This window comes from Leopardus geoffroyi, chromosome A2 (assembly GCF_018350155.1).
Source record: "Leopardus geoffroyi isolate Oge1 chromosome A2, O.geoffroyi_Oge1_pat1.0, whole genome shotgun sequence".
Lineage (NCBI taxonomy): Eukaryota > Metazoa > Chordata > Mammalia > Carnivora > Felidae > Leopardus > Leopardus geoffroyi.
Window position 1 is genome coordinate 150,410,536 of NC_059331.1, and position 23,993 is coordinate 150,434,528.

A 23,993-nucleotide genomic window follows, 5' to 3' on the forward strand; every position below is an offset into this window, starting at 1 on the left:
GGGAGTCTGCCGGTTTGGTCAACGTGGGCAATTGTCAGTTTTGTCCCTGGTCTTTTCTTGGCCAGTGCAGAGTAACATCTTTTGCTGACTCCTGGTGTGTTAAGGGACACGTCTTTGTTGGCCGTTTTGTGTAAACAAAGCCTTAGCCTGGAGATCCTTAAATTCAACAGAGTCAAGCCCACCACCTTCTGGCAAGGCTGCCTATTTTAGGTCTAAAAACTATGGTGCCAGAAGCTGTGAACAGCAACAGAAATAGCGATACTAAAAAGAACCTAGAATTACAATGGCCAGGATGGAGAATGTTCCAGTTAGGTAAGGCCATTTAAGAAGTGCATTTGAAAGAAAGGATTCCCAAATTAGACACAACGGGATACCTATCTTACATGGCAAGCAGAAGCCTCCAAAACGTTTCAAAATTCCCAAAGTTTTATTAAAAAGATTCAGTGTAAAAAGCTCATGAAAATGAGAAAAGGTACTTAAGACTGTAAGGCCAGTGTAACCCTCCTGTTCCCCTCTATCCTTTGAGTACTCATCCTGGTCAACCAGGGTGAACTGCCTTTTACTCTAAAGAGACTATTAAGCAGTCACTTGCAGAATAAGACTAATTGAGGCTATAGGTGATACTCTTCAGATATCTTTCACTCCGTGGTCAAAGGTCAAACTAAAGTCCATATTTGAATAATTTTTTTAACGTTTATTTATCTTTGAGAGAGACAGAGAGAGACAGAGAATGCAAGCAGAGGAGGGGCACAACGAGAGACAGAGACAGAGAGAGAGAGAGGAAGAGAGAGAGAGAGAGAGAGAGAGAGAGAGAGAGAGAGAGAGAATATCTGAAGCATGTTCCAGGCTCTGAGCTGTCAGCACAGAGCCTGACGCAGGGCTTGAACTCGTGAGCTGCAGGATCATAACCTGAGCCAAAGTCGGACGCTTAACCAACTGAGCCACCCAGGACCCCCTTTAGTTGAGTAATTTCTTAAACCTAGGAAGGATCCTCAAGAGTTTTTGTAAATATATTACCTGAGCCCAGCTGAGAGAGGAAAATAGAAATCTGCATTGTCTCTTCCTTTCCAAATCCAGTTCCAATGGTTACTGATCCTTTCTCTCATGGAAACAGATATTTCCCTGCTTGTCTCCTTTTATATCCTAAGAACTTGACTGGCTTTCTGCCTGCCTGGGGCATGCAGGCAGTTGATTGTTTCCTGGGCTATTGTTGAGAGTGACTCTAGATTCTCCCAAGACAGTATCTTTTATACCCTTTCTGAGGACCCCTCTTCGGTCCATTGTTTAATCCTCCCAGAATTATTTACTGTTTGCCCTGACAAAGTATTTGAAAGGATTTAATAACTTTATAATCAAGAATTGGTTGCTGATATTCAGAGCCTGACAGCAATTTTTGTGTCAAGGCCTTCTCCCCCAAGCTATTATGAACCTGGAGACAAAGAAGACATTCTCATTTTTTTAAAAGACTTTTTAAAAGTAATCTCTATACCCAGGAGCTGAAACTCACAACCCTGTGATCAAGAGTCACAAGCTCTATCAACTGAGCAAGCCAGGCACCCTGAAAGAAGACATTCTTTTTTTTTTTAAGTTTATTTATTTTGAGAGAGACGGAGAGAGCGAGCAGGGGAGGGAGAGAGAGAGAGAGGGAGAGAGAGAATCCCAAGCAGGCTCCATGCTGTCAGTACAGAGCCCCAGATGGGGCTTGAACTAACAAACCGTGAGACCATGACCTGAGTCAAAACCAAGAGTCAGACGCTTAACCCACCTTAACCAACCGAGCCACCCAGCCGCCCAAAGAAGATACTCTTATAGCTAGATGGGTGTGTCAGTACTTTGATATCATTTAGGGGACAATCCAATTCTTTGAGGAATTAATAGCTGTTCTTGTTTTAGAAATCTAGTCTTTACAAGACCAGAGCTGTGGTGCAAGACTATTCAAAGACTACCAATCCCTTTTGCCAATCCCCAAACCTACCCTATCTCAAAAGTCTTGTAAGTGTAAAACTTCCGACTTTAAGGGAACAAAAATCCTAGTAAGAGAAGCTTTTATTCTTTCTCAGTGCCTTTAAGATGTAAATGTCCAATGTTCTCCAAGGTCTTCTCTAGTAAATTCTATCTGCTCCATCCCTTTAAGATGCAAATTTCAGAAGCGCCAGGGTGGCTCAGCCGGTTAAGCAGTTAAGCAGTTAAGCGTCCAACTTTCCGCTTAGGTCATGATCTCACGGTTTTTGAGTTCAAGCCCTGCATCGTGCTCTGAGCCTGTGGCCTGCTCTGGATTCTCGGTCTCCCTCTCTCTCTGGCCCTCCCCCACTTACACTCTGTGTGTGTGTCTCTCTCAAAAATAAACAAACATTAAAAAAAAAATTTTTAAATGCAAATTTCAGGTGGGGCACCTGGATGGCTCATACAGTTAAGCTTCAGCTCAGGTCATGATCTAGCGGTTAGTGAGTTGGAGCTCAGTGACAGGCTCTGTGCTGAAAGCTCAGAGCCTGGAGCCGGCATCAGATTCTGTGTCTCCCTCTCTGCCCCTCCCCAACTCTCATTGTCTGTCTGTCTCTCTCTCTCAAAAATAAAAAAAAAAAAAATTCTTAAAAAATTTTTTAAAAAGAAAAAAGGAAAAAACAAAAGGAGGAGAGGTTATTTGGAACTCGACTTGCCAAAGAGAAATACAAATCTTAGGTGTCTTCATAAATACTAGAAAAATCTTTAGCTATCTAGACTGATAACCTTATCCCACCTACCAGAAAAACATCTTGGATCTAACTTTTAGAATCAGTAAATTCCGTACCTATTTCACAGCAATACTTTAAAACCTGAAGCTATAAGGGCTCTCTGTCTATATGTTCACGTGTACCTGTATTTACATGCTGTAATTCTGTGCTATTTTCTACTTCTAGATGGTATTGCTAAAATTAATTTGTAAGAGCTCTGTTCAGTTGGTTTGAGGGCAAGCACTTGTAAGGATTGGGCATTCTAAAATTCTCAGACACTAATCCAAACATATTACAAGTTCACATGGTCTGAAAAGAAATATTCGAGATAAAAGCTAGTTTAAGGTTGATGGCTTAATTAAAACAGATATGTCTTTACAGTTAAAACACTACACATAAAACGTATTCTCCTTGAGTTTACTAGCCAAGTAAGTTCATGTTGTCTCTTATAAGATCTGTCAACAAAAATTAATAGCTTAGGATAATGGCTGACTTTGTCTCATGTTTAATACAGCTTTTACAGGTAATCTAAAAATAGTTACCAGGGCACCTGACTCACTCAGTTGGTAGAACATGCAACTGATCTCAGGGTCAAGTTCAAACCCCACACTGGGCATACAGCTTACTTAAAAATAAGCAGTTATTAAAGACAAGTGAATTAAACAACATAAAAGTTTATAAATGAGCTTTTCTATGATATTTATGTCTACTTATAGAGTTTTCCCTTTTTTTTTTTTTTTTTGGTAAGCTAAACCTTAAAGTTTTGCTGAGTTAGGTTAAATGATGAGTTAAGCTAAAATCATTAAAAATCTAGATCATTTCTGGAAGTAGAAGTGATGAAGGAGCATAAGGCAAGCGGACACCCTACAAACTATCTCCCCCTACCCCCACCCCTAGGTGGGATATGTTTTATATTCCTCAGGCACTCCGTGCTGCCCAAGAACAAAGGACAGAAAACAAATGGTTAAACTGACAGTCTCCATCAGTTTACAAATATCTTAGTAAATTACAAGAAAAAGGCAATCTTATCAATAGCCTAACCTGCATGAACTCCCTCCGGTCTTCATGATAATGCTTTCCTAGAGGGAAAAACCACCTTAGCTTGATAATAGCTAGGCCTCCAGTAATTATCTTTAGCATATGGAATATCCCTTTAAAAAACCTCCTCTTGACTTAATCTCTCCTAACTCCACAGTACATAACCCCAGTGCAACTCTTTCTGCCCAGGGGTCCTGTCCCATGCTTTATTTAATAAAATCACCTTTTTGCACAGAAGCTGTCTTCAAGAATTCTTTCTTGGCCATCAGCTCTGAGCCCCACCATCACTCCAAAACCCCGCCAGGAAGATCCTAGGCTCTCCTCATACTAGAAAACTATCAAATCACCCTAAATACCCAGAAATCGACCTGAAGACTAGCAGACGAAGTCCACAACTAAAGGTAGAGAAGAGCCACATCAAAGAAGGTAGGAAGTGCGGATATAAGGTTTGGGAGAGACATGAATCCAGGCCACTACGGTGGGGAAGGAGCTGTGGTCACGGAGAAGGACAAGAGATAGAGTAACACGTGGGAACAGACTAACCCAAACATATTACAAGTTCACATGGCCTGAAAAAAAATATTCGAGATAAAAGCTAGTTTAAGGTTGATGGCTTAATTAAAACAGACCTGTCTTTACAATTACATGGGGAGAGCATGGGGAAAACGAATCCCCACAGCAATTGGCCCGGACAGTGAGAGGGGCTGAATTTCATGAGTTCTCGCAACCAGGCTTAAAGCCTGGAGTTCTAAAGGTCAGCAGGCTTGGCTCCGACAGAGCCCGAAGGCACTGGGCCTGCTCTCAGACCCAAGGCAGGGTAAACAGCCTGAGGACATACAGTGATTTGAAGAGTGCCTGGGGCACACAGTGCTGAGGTTAGTTGCTCCTCTGAGACTGTCCCAGAGAGGCAGCTAACAGAGACCCCTCTGGGGGTACAAAGGAACTGGCAGGAGGCTTTCCCTCCCCTGTCCCTCAGCATAAACACAGAACCATGTCCAAGAACCAGCCCAGCAGACACTGGCCACCTAACCTGCTGACAAGGCTGGAACTGCCCCTCCCAGTCATGCTTGCCTCAGACCCAGCAAGGCGGGCCCCCAGAAGACCAGCCCAAACCCGGGCCCACAGCACCTATCTTCTGACCTGGAAGTTTGGCAGGGCCTTGGTTCCAGCGGCAGTGGCTCATTTCACAAGCAGACCGCAGCACTAGTTAAAGCACACCACATTCAGGCCAGAGACTAAACACTGCCCACAACAGGCAAAGAAAGGCTCTGCAGAGGTCTGAAGGATAAAGCAGTCAGAACACAACAGCGAAGCACGAGCAGCACGCATCGGAGAAACTCCCTGAAGCAGCAGGCCCTGGGTAACAGGGGACACTATGCTGTAGGGCACTGCACGACCTCTTCTTCAGCAGGCCAATACCCTCAAGATCAAGAGACATAGCGGACTTTCCTAATACAGAGAAATAGGCACAGAGACTTAGACAAAATGAAAAGACAGAGGCATCTGTCCCAAATGACAGGACAAGGCTATGGACAGAGATCTAAGTGAAACATAGGTAAGTAATATGGCTTGACAAAGAGTTTAAAGCAATGATCATAAAAATACTCTCTAGACTTTCAGATAGAGTAATGGAAAGTAACCATGCTGAACAACAACAAAAATTATGCGAAACGAGAACAGACTTAGGGAACTCAGTGACTCCATTAAACATAAATGCATTTGCATTATAGGATTCCCACAAGAAGAAGAAAGAAAAAAGGGGTAGAAAATTTATTTTCAGAGATAATATCTGAAAAGTTCTCTAATCTGAGGAAGGAAACATATCCAGATCCAGGAGGCACAGAAAACCCCTAACAAAATCAACAAAGGGAGATCCAGACCAACACATATTATATTAAAATGGCAAAACACTAATAAAGAAAAAATTTTAAAGCAGCAAATAAAATAAAATAAAATCAGCAAAACAAAAGAAGAGAGTTACATATAAGGGAAACTCCATAAGGCTATTGGGATTTTTCAGCAGAAACTTTCCAAGGCACAAAGGAGTGGCATGATATATTTAAACTTCTGAATGGGAAAAATATGCAACCAAGAATACTCTATCCAGTAAGGCTATCACTCAGAATAGAGAGAGAAAGAGTTTCTCAAACAAAACAAGAAAACAGGTAATAAAATGGCAATAAATACATATCTATCATAATTACTTTGAATGTGAATGGACTAAATGCTTCAATCAAAAGACACAGGGTGACAGAATGAATAAAAAAAAAAAAAAGACCCCTCTATATGCTACCTACAAAAGACTCATTTTAGGCCTAAAGACATCCACACATCAAAAGTGAGGGGATAGAGAAACATTTGTTATGAAAATAGAGGTCAAAAGAAAGCTGGAGTAGTAACACTTATGTTGGACAAACTAAACCTTGAAAACAAAGACTGTAAAAAGTAAAGACTATAACAAGAGACAAAGAAGAACATGAAGTAATAATAATAATAATGACAATCCGACAAGATCTAACAATTGTAAATATTTATGCACCCAACATGGAGGCACCCAAATATATAAAACAGTTAATAACAAACATAAAAGAACTAATTGATAATAACACAATAATAGTAGGTGATTTCAATACCCACTTATATGAATAAGTCATCTAAACAGAAAACCAAACAAGGAAACAATGGCTTTCAATGACACACTGGAACAGATGGATTTAGCAGACATATCCAGAACATTCCAACCTAAAACAGCAAAATACATTCTTTTCAAGTACACATGGAACATTCTCCAGAATAGATCACATATTAAGCCACAATAATAAGCCTCAACAAATTCAAAAAGACTGAAGTCATACCGTGCATCTTTTCTGACCACAAGGCTATGATACTAGAAGTTAACCACAAGAAAAAACCTGGAAAGATCACAAATTCATGGGGGTTAAATAACATGGTACTAAGCAGTGAATGGGTCAATCAGGAAATAAAAGAGGAAAATTTTAAAGTACACAAAAACAAGTTAAAATGAAAACACAATGGCTTAAAACCTTTGGGATAGGGCTCCTGAAGTGGCTCATTTAGGTAAGTGGCTGACTTCGGTTCAGGTCATGATCTGGCAGTTCGTAAGTTTGAGCCCCACATCAGGCTCTACACTGACCGCTCAGAGCTTGGAGCCTGCTTCAGAATCTGTGTTTCCTTCTCTCTGCCCCTCCCCCAAACGTGCACGTGTGCAAGCTCTCTCAAAAATAAACCTTAAAAGAAAACGTAAAAAAATAAATAAAACCTTTGGGATGTAGCAAAGCAGTTCTAAGAAGGAAGGTTTTTTTGTTTTTTTTTTTTTTTTAAGTTTATTTTTAAGACAGAGAGTGAGTGAGCAAGCTCAGGGGAGGGGCAGAGAGAGAGAGCAAAAAAGAATTCCAAGCAGGCTCTGTGCTGACAGCACAGAGCCCCCATGCAGGGCTCAATCTCACAAACCATGAGATCACAACCTGAGCTGAAATCAAGAGTCAGACGCTTAACCAACTGAGCCACCCAGGTACCCTAAGAAGAAAGTTTATTGCAGTACAGGCCTACCTCAAGAAGCAAGAAAAATCTCAAGTAAACAACCTACCCTTACATCTAAAGGAGCTAGAAAAAGAACAAATGAAGCCTAAAGCCAGCAGGAAGAATGAAAATAATAAATATTACAGCAGAAATAAATGATATAGAAACCATATTTATATATGTATATATGTATTGTGTGTGTACATGCATATATATACATATATATATACATACATATTTATGTATATATATAAAATAAATCAATGAAACTAGGAGCTGGTTCTTTGAAACAATTAATAAAACTGATAAACCTCTAGCTAGACTTATCAGAAAAAGAAAGGAACCAAATAAATCAAATCACATATGAGAGAGAAAAAATAACAACCAACATGACAGAAATATAAACAATTGTAAGACATTATTATTAAAAACTATATGCCAACAAATTGGACAACCTAGGAAAAAATGAATACCTAGACACTTGTAAGTTACCAAAACTGAAACAGGAAGAAATAGAAAACCGGAACAGACTAATACAAGAAACTGAATCCGTAATAAAAAAATCTCCCAATAAACAAAAGTCCAGGACCAGACGGCTTTACAGGTGAATTCTACCAAACATTTATTTATTTTTTTTTTTTAATTTATTTTTTCAACGTTTATTTATTTTTTTGGGGACAGAGAGAGACAGAACATGAACGGGGGAGGGCAGAGAGAGAGGGAGACACAGAATCGGAAACAGGCTCCAGGCTCTGAGCCATCAGCCCAGAGCCCGACGCGGGGCTCGAACTCACGGACCGCGAGATCGTGACCTGGCTGAAGTCGGACGCTTAACCGACTGCACCACCCAGGCGCCCCCCAAACATTTAAAGAAGAGTTAATACATATTCTTCTCAAACTGTTCCAAAAAAAAAAAAAAAGAAGGGAAGGAAAATTCCAAATTCATTCTATGAGGCCAGCATTACCCTGATACCAAAACCAGATAAAGACACCACACACACAAAAAAGAAAAAAGACAGAGAGAGAGAGAGAGACAATGAACTATAGGCCAACATCTCTAATGAACACAGATGCAAAAATCCTCAACAAAAATACTAGCAAACTGAGTCCAACAATACATTAAAAAAAAATCATTCACCAGGATCAAGTAAGATTCATTCTTGGTTTGCAAGGGTAGTTCAATATTCACAAATCAATCAACATGATACATCACATCAATAAGAGAAAGGATGAGAACCATACAATCATTTCAATAGATGCAGAAAAAGCATTTGACAAAGTACAACATCTATTCATGATAAAAACTCTCAACAAAGTAGGTGTAGAGGGAACACACCTCAACATAACAAAGGTCATATATGAAAAGCCCACAGCTACAACCATCATTAATTAGGAAAAAAAACTGAGAACTTTTCCCCTAAGATCAGGAACAAGATAAGGATATCCATCCTACTCCTTTTATTCAACTTAGTATTGGAAGTCCTAGCCACAGCAATTAGACAACAAAAAGAAAAAAAGCATCCAAAGGGATAAGGAAGAAGTAAAATGTTCACTATTCATAGATGACATGATATTCTATACACAAAACCCTAAAAGACTCCATCAAAACATTGCTGGAACTAATACATGAATTCTGTAAAGTCTGAGGATACAAAATCAATCTATAGAAATCTACTGCATTTCTATACAACAACAATGAAGCAGCAGAAAGAAAAATTAAGAAAACAATTCCATATACAATTGCAGCAACAGTAATATGATACCTAGGAATAAACTTAACTAGAGAAGTAAAAGACCCGTATTCTAAAAACTATAAAGAAATTTGGAAATGACACAAAGAAACGAAAAGACATTCCATGCTCATGGACTGGAAGAAAAAATATTGTTATAATATCAGTACTACCCAAAGTAATCTACACATTCAATGCAATCCCTATCAAAATACGAAGAACATTTTTCACAAAACTAGAACTAACAATCCTGAAATTTGTATGGAACCACAAAAGACCCCTAATAGCCAAAACAATCTTGAAAAAGAAAAGTAAAGCTGGAGGCATCACTACAACTCCAGACTTCAAATTATGTTACAAAGTTATAGTAATCAAAACAGTAGGATACTGGCACAAAAACAGACACAGAGATCAGTGGAACAGAACAGAAAATCCAGAAATGGACCCACAATTATATGGTCGACTAATCTTTGACAAAGCTGGAAAGAGCATCCAATGGAAAAAAGAGTCTCTTCAACAAATGGTGTTGGGAGAACTGGACAGCAACATGCAAAAGAATGAAACTAGGCCACTTTCTTACACCAGACACAAAAATAAATTCAAAATGGATCAAGGACCTAAATGTGAGATCAGAAACCATAAAAATCCTAGATGAGAGCACAGGCAGTAACTTCTCTGACGCTCGCTGTAGCAGCTTTTTTCTAGACAGGTTCCCCAAGGCAAGGGAAACAAAAGCAAAAATAAACTATTGGCACTACATCAAAATAAAAAGCTTCTGCACAGCAAAGGAATCAATCAACAAAACTAAAAGGCAATCTAAGGAATGAGAGAAGATATTTGTGAATGACATATCTGAAAAAGGGTTAGTATACAAAATACATAAAGAACTTGTAAAACTCAACAGCAAAAAACAAATAATCCAATTAAAAAATTAAAAAATAGGCAAAAGACATGAACAGACATTTTTTTCCAAAGAAGACATACAGATGGCCAACGGACAATGAAAAGATGCTCAGTGTCACTGATCATCAGGGAAATGGAAATCAAAACTACAATGAGATATCACCTCACACCTGTTAGAAAGGCTAGTCAACAATGCAAGAAACAAAGGTGTTGGCAAAGATGTGGAGAGAAAGGAACGCTCTTGCACAGTTGGTGGGAATGCAAACTGGTGCAGCCACTGTGGAAGACAATAGGGAGGTTCCTCAAAAAGTTAAACACAGAATTATTCTACGTTCCAGTAATTAAACTATTTACCCAAGGAATACAAAAACACTAACTCAGAGGGATACATGCACCCTGATGTTTGCGGAATTATTTATAATAGCGAAGATATGGAAGCAGCCCAAGTGTCCATCAGTTGATGAATAAAGAATAAAAAAGAATGAAAATCTTTTCAGCCATAAAAAAGAATGAAATCTTGCCATTTGCAAAAACATGGGTGGAACTAGAGGGTATAATGCTAAGCGAAGTCAGTCAGAGAAAGACCAATACCATATGATTTCACTCCCTTTGGGAGGGAGAGAGAAAAACCAAGAAGCAGACTCTGAACTGCAGAGAACAAACTGATGGTTATCAGAGGGGTGGGGGGTGAAGGATGGGTGAAGTAGGTGATGGGGGCTAAGGAGTGCACTGGTCATGAGGAGTACCTGGTGATCCACAGAACTGCTGAATCACCATACTGTACATGAAAAATTACTGTAACGCTGTATGTTAACTAACTGGAATTAAAAACTTTTACAAGATCTAGATCATTTCCAAATAAGACAAAATACTAAAACATTAATTACTAAACATAAGTTTCTCTAATTTTGGCCTCTTATTGCAGAGAAACTAAAAGATATGGGGATGTTAATACTGCATTGGAAAATTTTTTTTTTTTAATTTTTTTTTTTTTTCAACGTTTATTTATTTTTGGGACAGAGAGAGACAGAGCATGAACGGGGGAGGGGCAGAGAGAGAGGGAGACACAGAATCGGAAACAGGCTCCAGGCTCTGAGCCATCAGCCCAGAGCCTGACGCGGGGCTCGAACTCACGGACCGCGAGATCGTGACCTGGCTGAAGTCAGACGCTTAACCGACTGCGCCACCCAGGCGCCCCTGCATTGGAAAATTTTAAAAGGCATACGCTTTTTAAATTTTGAAATGTATTCAATTCTAATCAATGTATGTAATTAAAGCTACTAAAAATAATCAAAATAAAAAATAAATAAAAATAATAAGGAAAACATTTCTGTATGGCAGGAAAGTAGGATGTGTTTTCAGGAGAAAAAGGTATGAGAAACGGAGATCATGTAGCTGGGGCACAGGCGTGCACAAGTGCATGCGTGGCTCTGGGGGTCCCAAACAGACCAGGTTCGGCCACTGGCCACTGAGGGAATCCAAAGGCAGAGAGACGAGGGGTGGTGGCACGAGGAATTTATTTCAGTGATGCCAAGGGCAGGAAGACAGGGGACTAGCATCTGAGAGACTATCTCCGAAGTGCTGAAAATACTCTCAGGTTTATATAAAGAAAATGTGGGGCAAAGTGGGTGAGTACGTGCAGGTGGGCTGGTTCCGGAGGGTCCTTACTGCTTGAGGGGGCAGTTTCAGTTCCCTTCAGGGGACACTTTGCCCGCTGGATCTTCAGCCTGAGCCGAGACAAGCTAGAGAGAAGAACCCAGCGAGAATTTGAGGTCAAAATGGAGTCAGCAGAAGTTTTCTTTCAATACAGTTTTTGTTAAGGGGAAAGGAAGTTGCTTTGTCCTAAAACGAGGCTGGTTGTTTAAAGAGAAAAGAAAAAACATAGGACAAAATTGGAACGTAGGGGGAAAAAAGTTGTAGGTTTGCAGAAAAAAGAATCTTTAAACAGGAATTTTCATGTGTGGTCAAGCTGGTTAAGATGAAAATAAATGTATTTTAAAAAATGAGTTTTGGGGGTGCCTCTGTGGCTCAACTGGGGTATGTGTTGGACTCTTGATTTCCACTTAGGTCATGATCTCAAGGTTTGTGAGATCAAGGCCAGTGTGGAGCATGAATCCTGCTTGAGACTGTCTCTCCCCCTCTCTCTCTGCCCCTCCCCTGCTCTCTCTCAAAATAAGTAAATAAACACTAAAAAAAGGAGTTATAAGCTGGCACTAAATAAGAATTTGGTTTTCTTTCTGTTAAAAGGACAAAGTTTTCTTAGGCTTTTGATCTGATTTAGGTAAGACTAAAAACTTCTTTTAAGTATTGGGTTTCATAATCATCTGTGATCTTATTTAGGGAAGTGCTTTAAAACCTTTTTAAAAAATATTTTTGTCTAACTTCCTAAATGAAGTCCTTTTCACTTAGAATATTTCAAAGCACTTGCTAAATGAATTAGGTTTATTTGATATGTATATTACATGGAAAGCATTGTCAAAAAAGTAACACTAAGCCTTTATGTCATATTTGTAAGACTGTGGCACATGTGAGTAAAGTCTATTCCCCTCACTGCCAGACTTTTGCCATCCTAATGTCCTTGTAACTTGGCAACCTCTGATATTTAAACAACCTTTTATTTCAGGATAAACGATCTCCCTGCGCACCTAACTTTTCACAAACAAAATTAGAATCTCATCGTCAACTCCCCTAAATTGACACTGCTGAGTTAAAGAGCGCCTACCAGAAGATATTCATGATTTATAATTCACTTCTTTTGACAGGTCCCTGTTTCCCTGATTAGGGATAGATGCATGAGGCTATGATAAAGAACGGCTCCTTAATTCTTAAAATTACTGCAAAAACCTGTTAAAACAATAGCAGCTCAACAAATAGCCTTAAACTCTCTAGCCAAAGCTCTCCCTGATAATGGAATAATTCTTAATTATCTATTGGCTGACCAAAGAGGTGTCCATGCTGTGGCAAACACCACCAGCTATGCCTAGACTGATACTTCTGGGGACACTGAAACTCAATTATGTAAGATCGCTTGGCTTAAGAAGGTGACTCTTTCCAAAGGGTCTTTCTTTGACTTATTTGATTTTGATTGGTTTGGGTCTTGGGGACCACGGCTCTAAAGTGCACTCCATATACTGGGATTTATCCTGCTAATAGTAATGATAATAATCTCCGTGCTGCACTGTATTCTTTCAAAAGCTTTAAATGCATATAGGCACTAACCACCAAGCAAATGATCTCCCTAAGACTGGAACATCTAAGGAACAAAGAAAATAACCGATTTAAGGAGCATGAAGCTGTGACCTGTGAATATCATAGAGGTTAAGACCTATGGATACCACAAAAAGGAACAACCAAAACTTCAAGAACTTTACAGCGGTAACTGAGAGTGATGCTAACGCCTTAAATTTTTATCACATATCTCAGCTAAACTGACAGACTGATCAAAAGGCGGTAATTTGTTAGAAGAAAACGGCAGGCCCAAAATGGTGCCACTTAGGTTATGAACCCAAGTCAGTAAACGGAGACCTAATTCCTAACCCAACTGCAATTTCAACCCTCCACACCTCCCCACCCCCCGGAATATAACCTTTTATCGGTCAACATAGAATTTCCTGGCCAATACTAGGGAATTTTCTGATAGACCCCTTCTCCCCATAAGAGACAACCTTGCCTAAACGATTCATATCTTGCTAATAAATTCCTTTCTTCTTCTTTAATGTTCTCTGCCTTTAAAAGCCTTTCACTTCTTCAGCTCAGTGGAGTTCCCCTCTACTTGCTAGATGTGATAAGGCCTGATTCATGAATCATTTAATAAAACCAATCAGATCTTCAAATTTACTTAGTTGAATTTTTTTTAACACTGGGAACAGCTATTTTCACAGTTTCTAAATAATATACTATTGGTGACTTCACAAGGTTTCTTGCCAAATTTTCTTAGTCCTATCTTGAAAGGATGCCATTTGGAGATAAAGAGAGTTCATCAAGGTCTTTTAGGATAGTGAATTCCAACTATTCCACAGTGCTGTCTACATAGCACAGCCTAGAAATTGCTCCTGGCAATGAAGGACATGCCCATGATGTCAAGATTTTGATGGTAGCTTCTTCTCAGATAGAAAATAAAACAGCCAGCACAATGGACACACATGGAAGTATGACTCTTAGGGCAAGACCCTGGGGGAGCCTCAAAAGGCAGGTTAGGCAGCTAGGCTCCCCTCTGAGCCTACTGGTGACCCCTGAGTGCTTGGGGGAGGTGGGGGGCGGTGTCACAATACAATGGGAGGAAATCAAAATACAGGGATGCAGGGGTGGGAGACAAGAGGCCAGCCAGCTAGGGCACCATTTATAAAAGCTAATGATGAGGGTGAATGTGTTCCTGAACTGTGCTAGTGGCAGCCAGAATGGAAAGAGATAGTGGGAGGAAGGGGGAAAGGGTCAGAGGAATCAAAAATGCTGGGGCTCCTGCTGGGATAGAAATGTTGGTCTCAGGACCAGAAAGTTTTATGTCGATATTAAAGCCAATGGAAAACAATGTGTTCAAGAATACTTAGCATTGCACTGGGAAACTTAGAAGTACAATATTAGTAACAAAATTCAGCCAGATTCTCTACAGCAGACTACTCAGGAATGTTGCAAAAGAATACCAACAAGGATGAGCCTTAACTAGTCCTCTGATACGTTCACACCAGAAAACCCCTGTCAAAGGAATTTAGTAACAGGATTCTACTACAGACTGACAACTGGATGCATTACATTTTTACCTCAAGTCCATCTCAGCAAGAATGCTGAATTTCCAACACGCTATTTATTAGAAGAGCTGTCCTGTTTCCTATTTGACCCCATGAGTACAGTTATGCAAATGTGGACAAAGGGGTGGAGGTCTGGAATTAACAATTTTGCCTTAGCTTACCTTTCATTTTCTTTTAATTGAGGGGAAGTTCACGAAACACAAAATCAACCATTCTGAAGTGAATAATTCGGTAGCGTTCAGTATTCACAAGGCTGCGTAACCACCATTTCTGTTTATTCCCCAAACCCCGTCATTTTTAAAAAGGAACAATAATACCGCTCTTAGTGTATCTGATAACTTTACCAACATGAGGATAGCATACATAACTATTAAAAAAAAATCTGTGGTCACACTAAGCCTTTAACCAACCATATACTACACGCGCGCGCGCGCACACACCCACAGTGTTGTCTCCATCGTAATTCATTTTCTGCATTTAATATGTTGTGAAACTACAGGAGTTTTATTCTAAAAATAGTCTCCCTGTAGTTTCACAACATATTAAATGCAGAAAATGAATTACCCTTATCATTCTTCTAATACCTTTGACACAGATCTTATGCACAGATGCCTCATTCTCCTTTATCTAGGTACCAGAAAAGTTCTGAACTTCTTTAAAACAAAGGCGAAAAGAGACTTCAATGTGCCATACCTGATTGGGATGGCTGGCCGCTTCCTTCCCAAATCAGCTTCAAAGAGGAAGCCTTCCACGGCAATAAATAAAAACTGTGCAAATGTCACAATGTTCCCACATCCTGGATGCTTCCTGTGTAGTAAATGACAAAAAGGTAAATAAGGTACGAAAAGCTGAGATAAAGGGCACCAACACTTGTTATACTGATAGTTCAGAATAACAGGGAGGCCTGATTTCTATTACCCACTGTGCTTTATCTCCGGTTTCACAGCCTGTGGATCACACACAACCATCAACCCAGCTCACAGAGAAGAGGGTCAAGGTTTCTTATTTCACTCTTCCCTGGTTGTAGCAGGCCACGAGTAAGCAGCACTCTGATACATTCATTCTTAGAACCACGATACAACTTTCCTGGTAAGCTGGAGGAAGTGCTCGTATGTGGGATCCTCAGTGAAACACAAGGACTTTAGGCAGGATCCCAGGCAGCTTGAGCAGCAAAGTCCAGCACAGAAATACGCCGAGGTCTCCGGGAACGTTCACGTAGCCTCCTGACCAGGAACCACGGAGACTACCATTAATGGAAGACATGCACCCGCTTTGGTGACAGGGCCATCACCTTAGATAAGGTCCCCCAAGGGACAACTGGTTCTTGGGGCGGAGAGATTCATACTCTTTTTCTAAGTATCAAGCACAGATATGCATACAGCACATGAACCGGTATCTAATGCATCTGTGGAGGGGTGATCAGGAAGAAAATGTCTACAGACAAAGCATCTCTGGCCAGAGTAAGGAGAGATAAGGAGCAAAACGAAGAAAAGACTGAAGAACACTCCTATCATCTACCGTTCCCCACAACTCTTAACACAGATCAGGTACTCGACAGATGGTGAAACTGAATCGAACCTCTTCAGGGATCCATGCAAGGGTTGAGCAATCTTCCACAGTGACTGTTAGGAACATATTTATAAGACAGAAAAAAAAAAAAATCCTTCTGACCTCCTTCTTGAAACACTCTGTGAAAACTGGTCACTTAAAAGGCCTGTGGTTTTGAGTCTGTCTTCTATTAGGTTCTGCTCAGTCACTGGAAGAAGTACAAAGCGAACCGTTGTCTTTGTTTCTGTGAAGCTTCCAGATTTCTCATATGACCAGTATTTTTCAGGCTTCATATTCTGTGTTCTCATCTTGACCAAGGACATTTATTTACCAGAGGCTAGCGAGTAGAGGGATTCTTGTATTGCAAATGTACTATCACATTGAAAATAATGCTGTTTAGGGGCGCCTGGGTGGCTCAGTCGGTTGAGCGTCCGACTTCAGCTCGGGTCATGATCTCACAGTCTGTGAGTTCAAGCCCTGGGTCGGGCTCTGTGCTGACGGCTCAGAGCCCGGGGCCTGTTTCAGATTCTGTGTCTCCCTCTCTCTCTGACCCTCCCCCGTTCATGCTCTGTCTCTCTCTGTCTCAAAAATAAGTAAATGTTAAAAAAAAAAAAAAAAAAATTAAAAAAACAAATAATGCTATTTATTAAAAACAACCCCAATTCTCTCTTGGTGGTGTTAAGATTAAACTGCAGTGCCAAGTAGACAAGCTCTTAAATATGCCCTTCAGGCATAAAAGGGACAACTCAACATGAGCCTCTCCCGTGCAGAGCTCTGCTTACCATCTGGAACAGAACCACTGTTCCTCTTCAGTCTCTACTGCCTGTGGAGCTGTCCTTGAAAACGACTGCTTTATGTTCAACCATCTCTTTTAGCATTTACGTTCAAGGGACAGGGATAAACGCGGCACAAAACCATAAATAATCACGTAAGACATCTACCTCCCTTGAAGAGCTAATTAGAACCATTAGCCGACATAGGGGTGACGGGAGAAGGTACTTCAGCTCTAGATAGTTCCTGGCACGGTTCTTGTTCAACTCAGGCTAGGCTGCTCTTTAAAACCCCATGTGCCTGAGAAGCCTCACCACTTCCCCCCATCCCCCAGGTCCACTCAGACTGCTGTGGGGTAGGGCCCTGGAACCCGTACTTTTCAAAGCTTTCCACGTGATTCTAGTGGGCAGCCAGAGCTGAGAACCACTAGTGTAGGTCTAGGGAGAGGGCGGAAGATGTGGGGGGAGGTGTGTGTGTGTACCCACCCACGTAAGATGTGCGGGTAATTCTCATATGCTCTCACAGAGTTGAGAACCACTGTAGTCCATGGTGGTTAAAAGAACACAATGGCTGGGGCGCTGGGTGGCTCAGTTGGTTAAGCGTCGGACTTCGGCTCAGGTCATGATCTCACAGTTTGTGAGTTCAAGCCCTGCATCAGGCTCTGTGCTGACAGCTCAGAGCCTGCTGCCTGCTTTGGATTCTGTGCCTCCCTCTCTCTCTCTCTGCCCCTCCCCTGCTCAGGCTCTGTCTCTGTCTCTCTAAGATAAATTAAAAAAAAAAAAAAAAAGCACACAATGACATGTAGCATCCAGGTCTCTACCACTTACTGTGTGAGAGTAGAAGTTTATTCCCCTAAGTCTTGTTTCCTTATTTTTAAAATGGGAACAGTATTAGTTCCTATCTCACCTCACTAGTTTATTGTAGACAAGCCAGTCCCTGAAAAGTACTTAATAGCGTGCCACAGAGGCAAAAAAGGCCCTAGGATCTCGCACACTGAAGGCCTTCAATCAAAGTATAGTTAACTCTTCTGAAAAGGCATTTATCTTGACCAATTTTTCTCACTATAAAAATGCAAGTGATACAGTTTTCAGTTTGTAGCGAGGATCCAATGAGAGAATATATATCAAGCGCCAAACACAAGACTTAGCCCAAAAGGGGCTCATCAAGCTTCCTCGCTTCCTCCTGTTTCCTTTTTACCAACAGATTAGGTCATTTCCGTTAAAGAACAATTACGGAGGGGTGCCTGGGTGGCTCCGTTGGTTAAGCCCTCGACTTCAGCTCAGGTCACCATCTTGTGGTTCGTGGGTCTGAGCCCTACCTCAGGCTCTCTGCCGTCATCACAAAGCCCGCTTCTGATCCTGTCTCCCCCTCTGCCCTTCCCCCTTTCCCACTCTCTCTCAAAATAAATAAATAAACATTAAAAGACAAAAGGACAATTATGGAGAACCTATTATGTGTCAAATTCGGGGCTAGGGAGCTCCCAATGGGAAGACCTGATCCCTGAGCCCTTAAGGATGTGACAATGTACTGAGGAAGCCAAACATGGAATCTGAAAACAGTAAGCACCTGATGCCACACAGAGAAGGTCAGAGGACCGCCCGTGTCCAATTCGTCTTCGCGCCCCTACTCTCTGGGCACAGCATCTGGCCTTCACTCAAGTTGCTGAAGGGGAGGGTGCCTCCCTTTAAGCAAATAGGACCTAAAACAGTAGTACTGTATGAAAGATAAAAAGAAACCATTTATTTCAAAAAATGATTCACAAGTGTATTCCTCACAGGACCTTTGAAAGGCATAATGATTTTTAATTTTATCTTTTTTTTACAGAGGTAGTTATTATTACGCCCATTTCATTGCTAAGGGCACTGAGGGCCACGTGGCACTGACTCAGGTAAGTCTCCCAGAGCCACATGGCACATAAATGATGCGTGCTGACTCCCTTATATTATTGTTTACAATTCAGTGGTTTCTCGTATATTTATTTATTTTTATTTATTTATTTATTTATTTTTTAACATTTATTTATTTTTGAGACAGAGAGAGACAGAGCATGAACAGGGGAGGGTCAGAGAGAGGGAGACACAGAATCTGAAACAGGCTCCAGGCTCTGAGCTGTCAGCACAGAGCCCGACGCGGGGCTCGAACTCACAGCCCTCACGGACCGCGAGATCATGACCTGAGCCGAAGTCGGCCGCCTAACCGACTGAGCCACCCAGGCGCCCCAGTTTCTCGTATATTTAAAAGTGTGCAGCCATTACCATTTTAGGGCAATTCCAAAAGAAATCCCATACCCTCCCCCTATCCCTTGACAACCCTATTCTACTTCGTCTCTATCTCCATAGGATTTTTAAATCTCCCTAATGTACTCACATAATTAATTTTTTTAAAAAAATCAACAGCGTTTTCGGGAACACACCGCTGCCAGTGGAACTATTTGTTTTAACTTGAATAATTGATTTTTTTTTCATTTTAAAACTTTAGCATTAAAAACTTGGATCCTTTTCCCTAAGTCACTTGTTCTCTTGGACTTTATTCCTTAGAAATTATAATCACCAACGGCAGTTTCTCTTACTTTGAATTCTCTTTGGCAAGAATTCAAATTTTGACTTCAAAGATGAGCAACTCTGAAGGGAAAGAAATCTACGCCTTTCGTATTTCTTATTCTAGATTTAGGAAACTTCCTTACTTGAGTCAACGTTACGCACTTGATTGTAAAATCAAATGGAAAAAAGAAAATGTTTCAGATTGTTCTCCCGACGTAAGGCACGCAATACCTTGCCTGGCTAGTTAGCTGATATGGGCGCATCCTGTTTCCAAGCTCTTTCAGGAGGGAGAGGAAGGCATCCATTCATTAATTACTTCACATCTGTTCTGTCCACTGCATGGAGCTTTTTATTTTAGTATAGGTCCCAATTATAGATATAAAAATCAGAAAGAAAAACCTAAATCTATTTTCCAATTTGGGGAAGATGGATAAAGACGCGTGCTTCTTCCTACAGGTCACTCTAGCTTTCCATGTGTATTTAGTGTTCTAGTTGCCTCTTTATTAGGGCACATAATTGTTCCAAGGAAGCCATAGGAGAAGTAGAGTTCCTGCTCTGTAAAAATTTATGAGCTTTCCACCGTGATGTCCCAAGATAAAGTCAAAAGCGATGAGGAGGCCAAATCTACAAAGAACCATAAAGGCCATCTGGTTCAACCAGCTCTCATTTTATTGATCTTTGGCATAGTAAGTCGTGAGTTGCCCAACCAAATCAGGAAAAAGCTGCTACTCAGCCTGATGTATGCCACCCACTACATTAACAAATGTACCCCTCACAGCTTTATGAAAACCCACTGCTGTACTGCAAAGAGCCAGATTTATAAAAAAGGTTAAAGGAGGAGGATTTGTTTATAAATTATTCAGACTGTTCTACATAGAAGCTCCTACAATTCACAGAAGCATTAGATTTATCCACGGCTTTTCATGAGCAGCTCATAAAGCAAGGTTTACCTGTACTGAAAGTTTAGAAGGGGAAGGTCAGCGTGCTTCAGGCGCTTTGCACGTGCATCTCATTCAATCCTTCAAAACCCTGTGGGTCTGGCAGAGCGACCACCAGCCTTTTGAAGTTCAAAGAACAGACTCAGGAGATGAAGTAATTTAACCAAGAGCTCACACTTAGTCAAGAGGACCTTCAGTTGCTACATACTCTGAAGTCACACAGCCTTTGGTAGGATTTAACTTAACGACATATTCAACACAACTATTACACTAGTATTCTCTGACTTTCATTTCCATGGCTGGCCTGGTTTTATCATCTTAACATTTTTAAGTCAATTTCCGAAGTGATCTTACTTTGAAGTTTGTAAGACTAACAACCAGATACACTTTTTCTTTCCATTTTTAAACCTCTCTCCACCTACTCCCCAAAGAAGTGACAGATCTTTATCAACACTTTCTGCATAAAATTTCAAGCTCTTTAACAGCAAAAATTAACCCACACCGTAAGTTAAACTGATTGCTTCAGAATGACGTTATCAATGGGATCATGAAAATAAAATACATTTCCAGTAGCCTCCACGTGAGAAACTGACCAAAATTCTGTGGGACGCTCAAGTTCAAAAATAACAGAGGGGCTGCAGACGGTACTCGACTAGAGTTTAGGTATCCTGGATTCTAGTTCTGGTTCTGCCACTTAAATTTACAGTAAAAGACCATCTACCTTCTTGGGACCTGTCTCACTTTCAGTAAAAGAGATTATAATTTCTGACCTATTTGGTACACAAGATTGTTCGGATGATCAGTAGAGATGTCCAGATTCAGAAATATGGCCACAAATACTATTTTATTTTACAGGCAGAAAAGGGAGACCCCAGAACCAAGACTTGAGATTTTTTAATGCTGAGCCTTTTCTAGTCTACCTGTTATCTTTTCTGTAACAACAGTTTCCATCCACTGAACTTTACGCACTACTCAGTATCGAGTGCCACCTCAATAAAGCCAACCCGGTTTCCTTTTGGGAACGTGTCATAATCATTCTTAAAGTTACGCTTCCAAATGCATGCTTCTCAATTTAAAGACTGACAATCTTAGAGCTGGAATTCCTCTCTCCGGTCAAGGGGACGGGCTCTCTGAATAAAAATCCACTCTACTACATCGCTGGGAGGTATGCTGGGTCGAGTGCTCCCAGCCATCTCTAAAGCCAATAAAACAAACGTGTTGAGGAGCCACATTAAAGAAACTTTCTTTGCAGCGAGTACAAAATCAGACTGCTTTAGAAGTCAAAAAGCTTTGCCCAAGTCAAATGCGTGGCATTAACGGAATCGAGAAGAGGTGGAAGAAACCTGAGTTCTGCCACGAGCTTCCTGCCGACCTTGGACCCGTCACGAGAAAAACTGCAGGCTTCGGTCCCCAGTGCGTGAGGACGGCACCCGGGGCGCTCCCCTCCGAGGGATGCTGTGAAGCTGGTGGACGGGAGAGCGGGCAGCGCGCGGGACCACGGGGCAGCCGACTCCGCTGGCCGTCCTACCCGGGCTCCCGCGCGCCGCCAGCGGGGGTGCGGCCCGCTAAGGTCACTTACCGGGCCAGGAGCTCTAGGAAGATCACGTTACTGCAGCAGCCTGCGAACACCAGGCCCACCGCGAACGCCGGGCGCATGACCGGTGCCGGGGAAGGAGAGCGAGCGCGCACAAGCAGGCGCCCGCTTACACCGCCACCCTAAAAAGCCCGGCTGCTGCGTTCGCCGCGGCACAGAACATCCCCACCGCCCTGCAGCGCTGCTCTCCTCCGGGGCCACCACCGACGCTGCCAGCCGAGGAGCTGTAGTTCGCAGTCGGCTCCGGCCCCATTCATCCGAGGGGGTGTCCCGGTCCCGGCCAGACTACACATCCCAGGATGCCGCGCGCCCTTACGCCTGGCTGACGTTCCCGCCTCAAGGTTCTTCCGCCAGAGAAGAGAGCGGGAGGAGACGCCCGTCGTGCCTAGCGCGGTAGGAGGACGCGGGGCTTGCTGGGAAGTGAAGTTCCAATGCTGTCAACGTGGTTTCTCGCCAGGCCTCCCAGGCTCAGGAAGGGATTCGACCATCGCTGTAACAGTAAACTCAAAGCTGATGGCACTAGAACTACAGACCTGTGATTAATTGATTGTCAGAAGCGTTACCACCTGAAACAATTCTCCTGAATTGAGTGAAAGTAGAAATCCCTGTGAACTTACTTGTCTACGAATAGAAACTTGGCTGAGCCCCTAATCATCTCCGCTATCCCAGGCAACTTCTTTGAGCCTGAGTATCATCCTAGCTAAAGATGGGAACGGTAATGCCTATCTTACCTGGTTGTTGTGAGGCGCCACAATCACATCACCTGTGGATCTTGTTTAAATGCAGACTATGATTCCCTAGAACTGTGGTGTTTCCTGAGATTCTGCGTTTCTAGTATGTTCCCAGGTCACGCTGATGCTACTGGTCTGTGGACCACACTTGGAAGAACAGACACCCATAAAACAGATGACTCTGGAGACCCCTCTATCCCACCCCTCCCATTGGTTCAGGGACTTTCTGCTAGCCAACCTGTCTTTAGTCTCCTCCTTCCTCATAGCTTGTGATTGTTCTCAAACAAACTTATTTTTGTTGTTCATTTTGCCATCAGATATCTTTAGAGAGTAATCTAAATTCATAGTTGCTGCTTTTGACTCCGATCAAAGCGAGATTATTGAAAGTAGTCTCATTCAGACCTCTCTAATAACCTCCTAATTGTCAAAGCCGTACACCACGGGCTTAGTTTACTTGACGTTGCAGTGGCTTTTGACAATGAAAACCCCATCTTCTTGACATTCTCTTGTCCATCTGCTTATAAGACATGGGTCTCCTGTTTCTCTTGCTACTTCTCTGACTTATGTCTTTCAGTTTTGTTTGCAGGCTTTTCCTCCTCTGCCCCAAGTCTTCCGAAATTCCATGATGTGTCCCTCTTCTGGTAGCGCTAAATGCTTTCTATTGGTGATCGCATCTCTAATTTCAACCATCATTACATGTAACTGTGGGCCTGTGTGTGTATATGTGTACATGTTCAGCCCCAATTTCCCATGTGCCTTAAATAAAACTGCTTTTTTGACTTCTTCACCAATATATCCTTGTAAACCCTTCAGCTTAAGCATGTACACAGTTCATTATCTATGTCCCATAAAGCCCCTTATTTCTATTATGGACATTGTCCACACCTATTCTCTTTGGGCAAAAACGTAAAAGATTTTCACAATCTTCCTCTTCCTCCCACCACACGTTTATTTGATCTCTACGTCCTGTCAATTCTCCAGATTCCAGACTCTCCATCCAATTATCCTCCTGTAAAAACCTTTGAACACATCTTGGTACCTTCAGCCTCTGCCTTCTTCAACCCATCCTCCACGCTGTCTCCAGACTGTGTTTCAAAAAAAAAAAAAAAATCAAATTCTCTATGTCACACTGCTATTCTAAACTGTCTGTTCTAGTCGTCTAGTACTATGTAATAAACCACCATGAAATGTAGTGATTCATGAT

At 41.6% G+C, this 23,993-nt stretch overlaps 1 protein-coding gene across 4 annotated transcripts in view; it reads right to left on the reverse strand.

Moving 5' to 3' along the window:
* SLC35B4 (solute carrier family 35 member B4) overlaps positions 1-22,351 on the reverse strand; it is a 37,487-nt gene extending 15,136 nt beyond the window's left edge. Inside the window, exons 1-2 of one of the 4 annotated variants that reach the window (XM_045495687.1) lie at positions 22,044-22,349; positions 15,361-15,474 (exon numbers count right to left, since the gene is read on the reverse strand). In XM_045495687.1, the coding sequence (XP_045351643.1) occupies positions 15,361-15,474; positions 22,044-22,120 (191 nt within the window). In that variant the 5' untranslated portion in view covers positions 22,121-22,349. Of the gene's footprint in view, positions 1-15,360; positions 15,475-22,043 lie in introns of all 4 variants that reach the window. The other 3 variants (XM_045495689.1, XM_045495688.1, XM_045495690.1) reach the window with 3 other exon arrangements.
* Between the last annotated feature and the right edge of the window lie 1,642 nt (positions 22,352-23,993).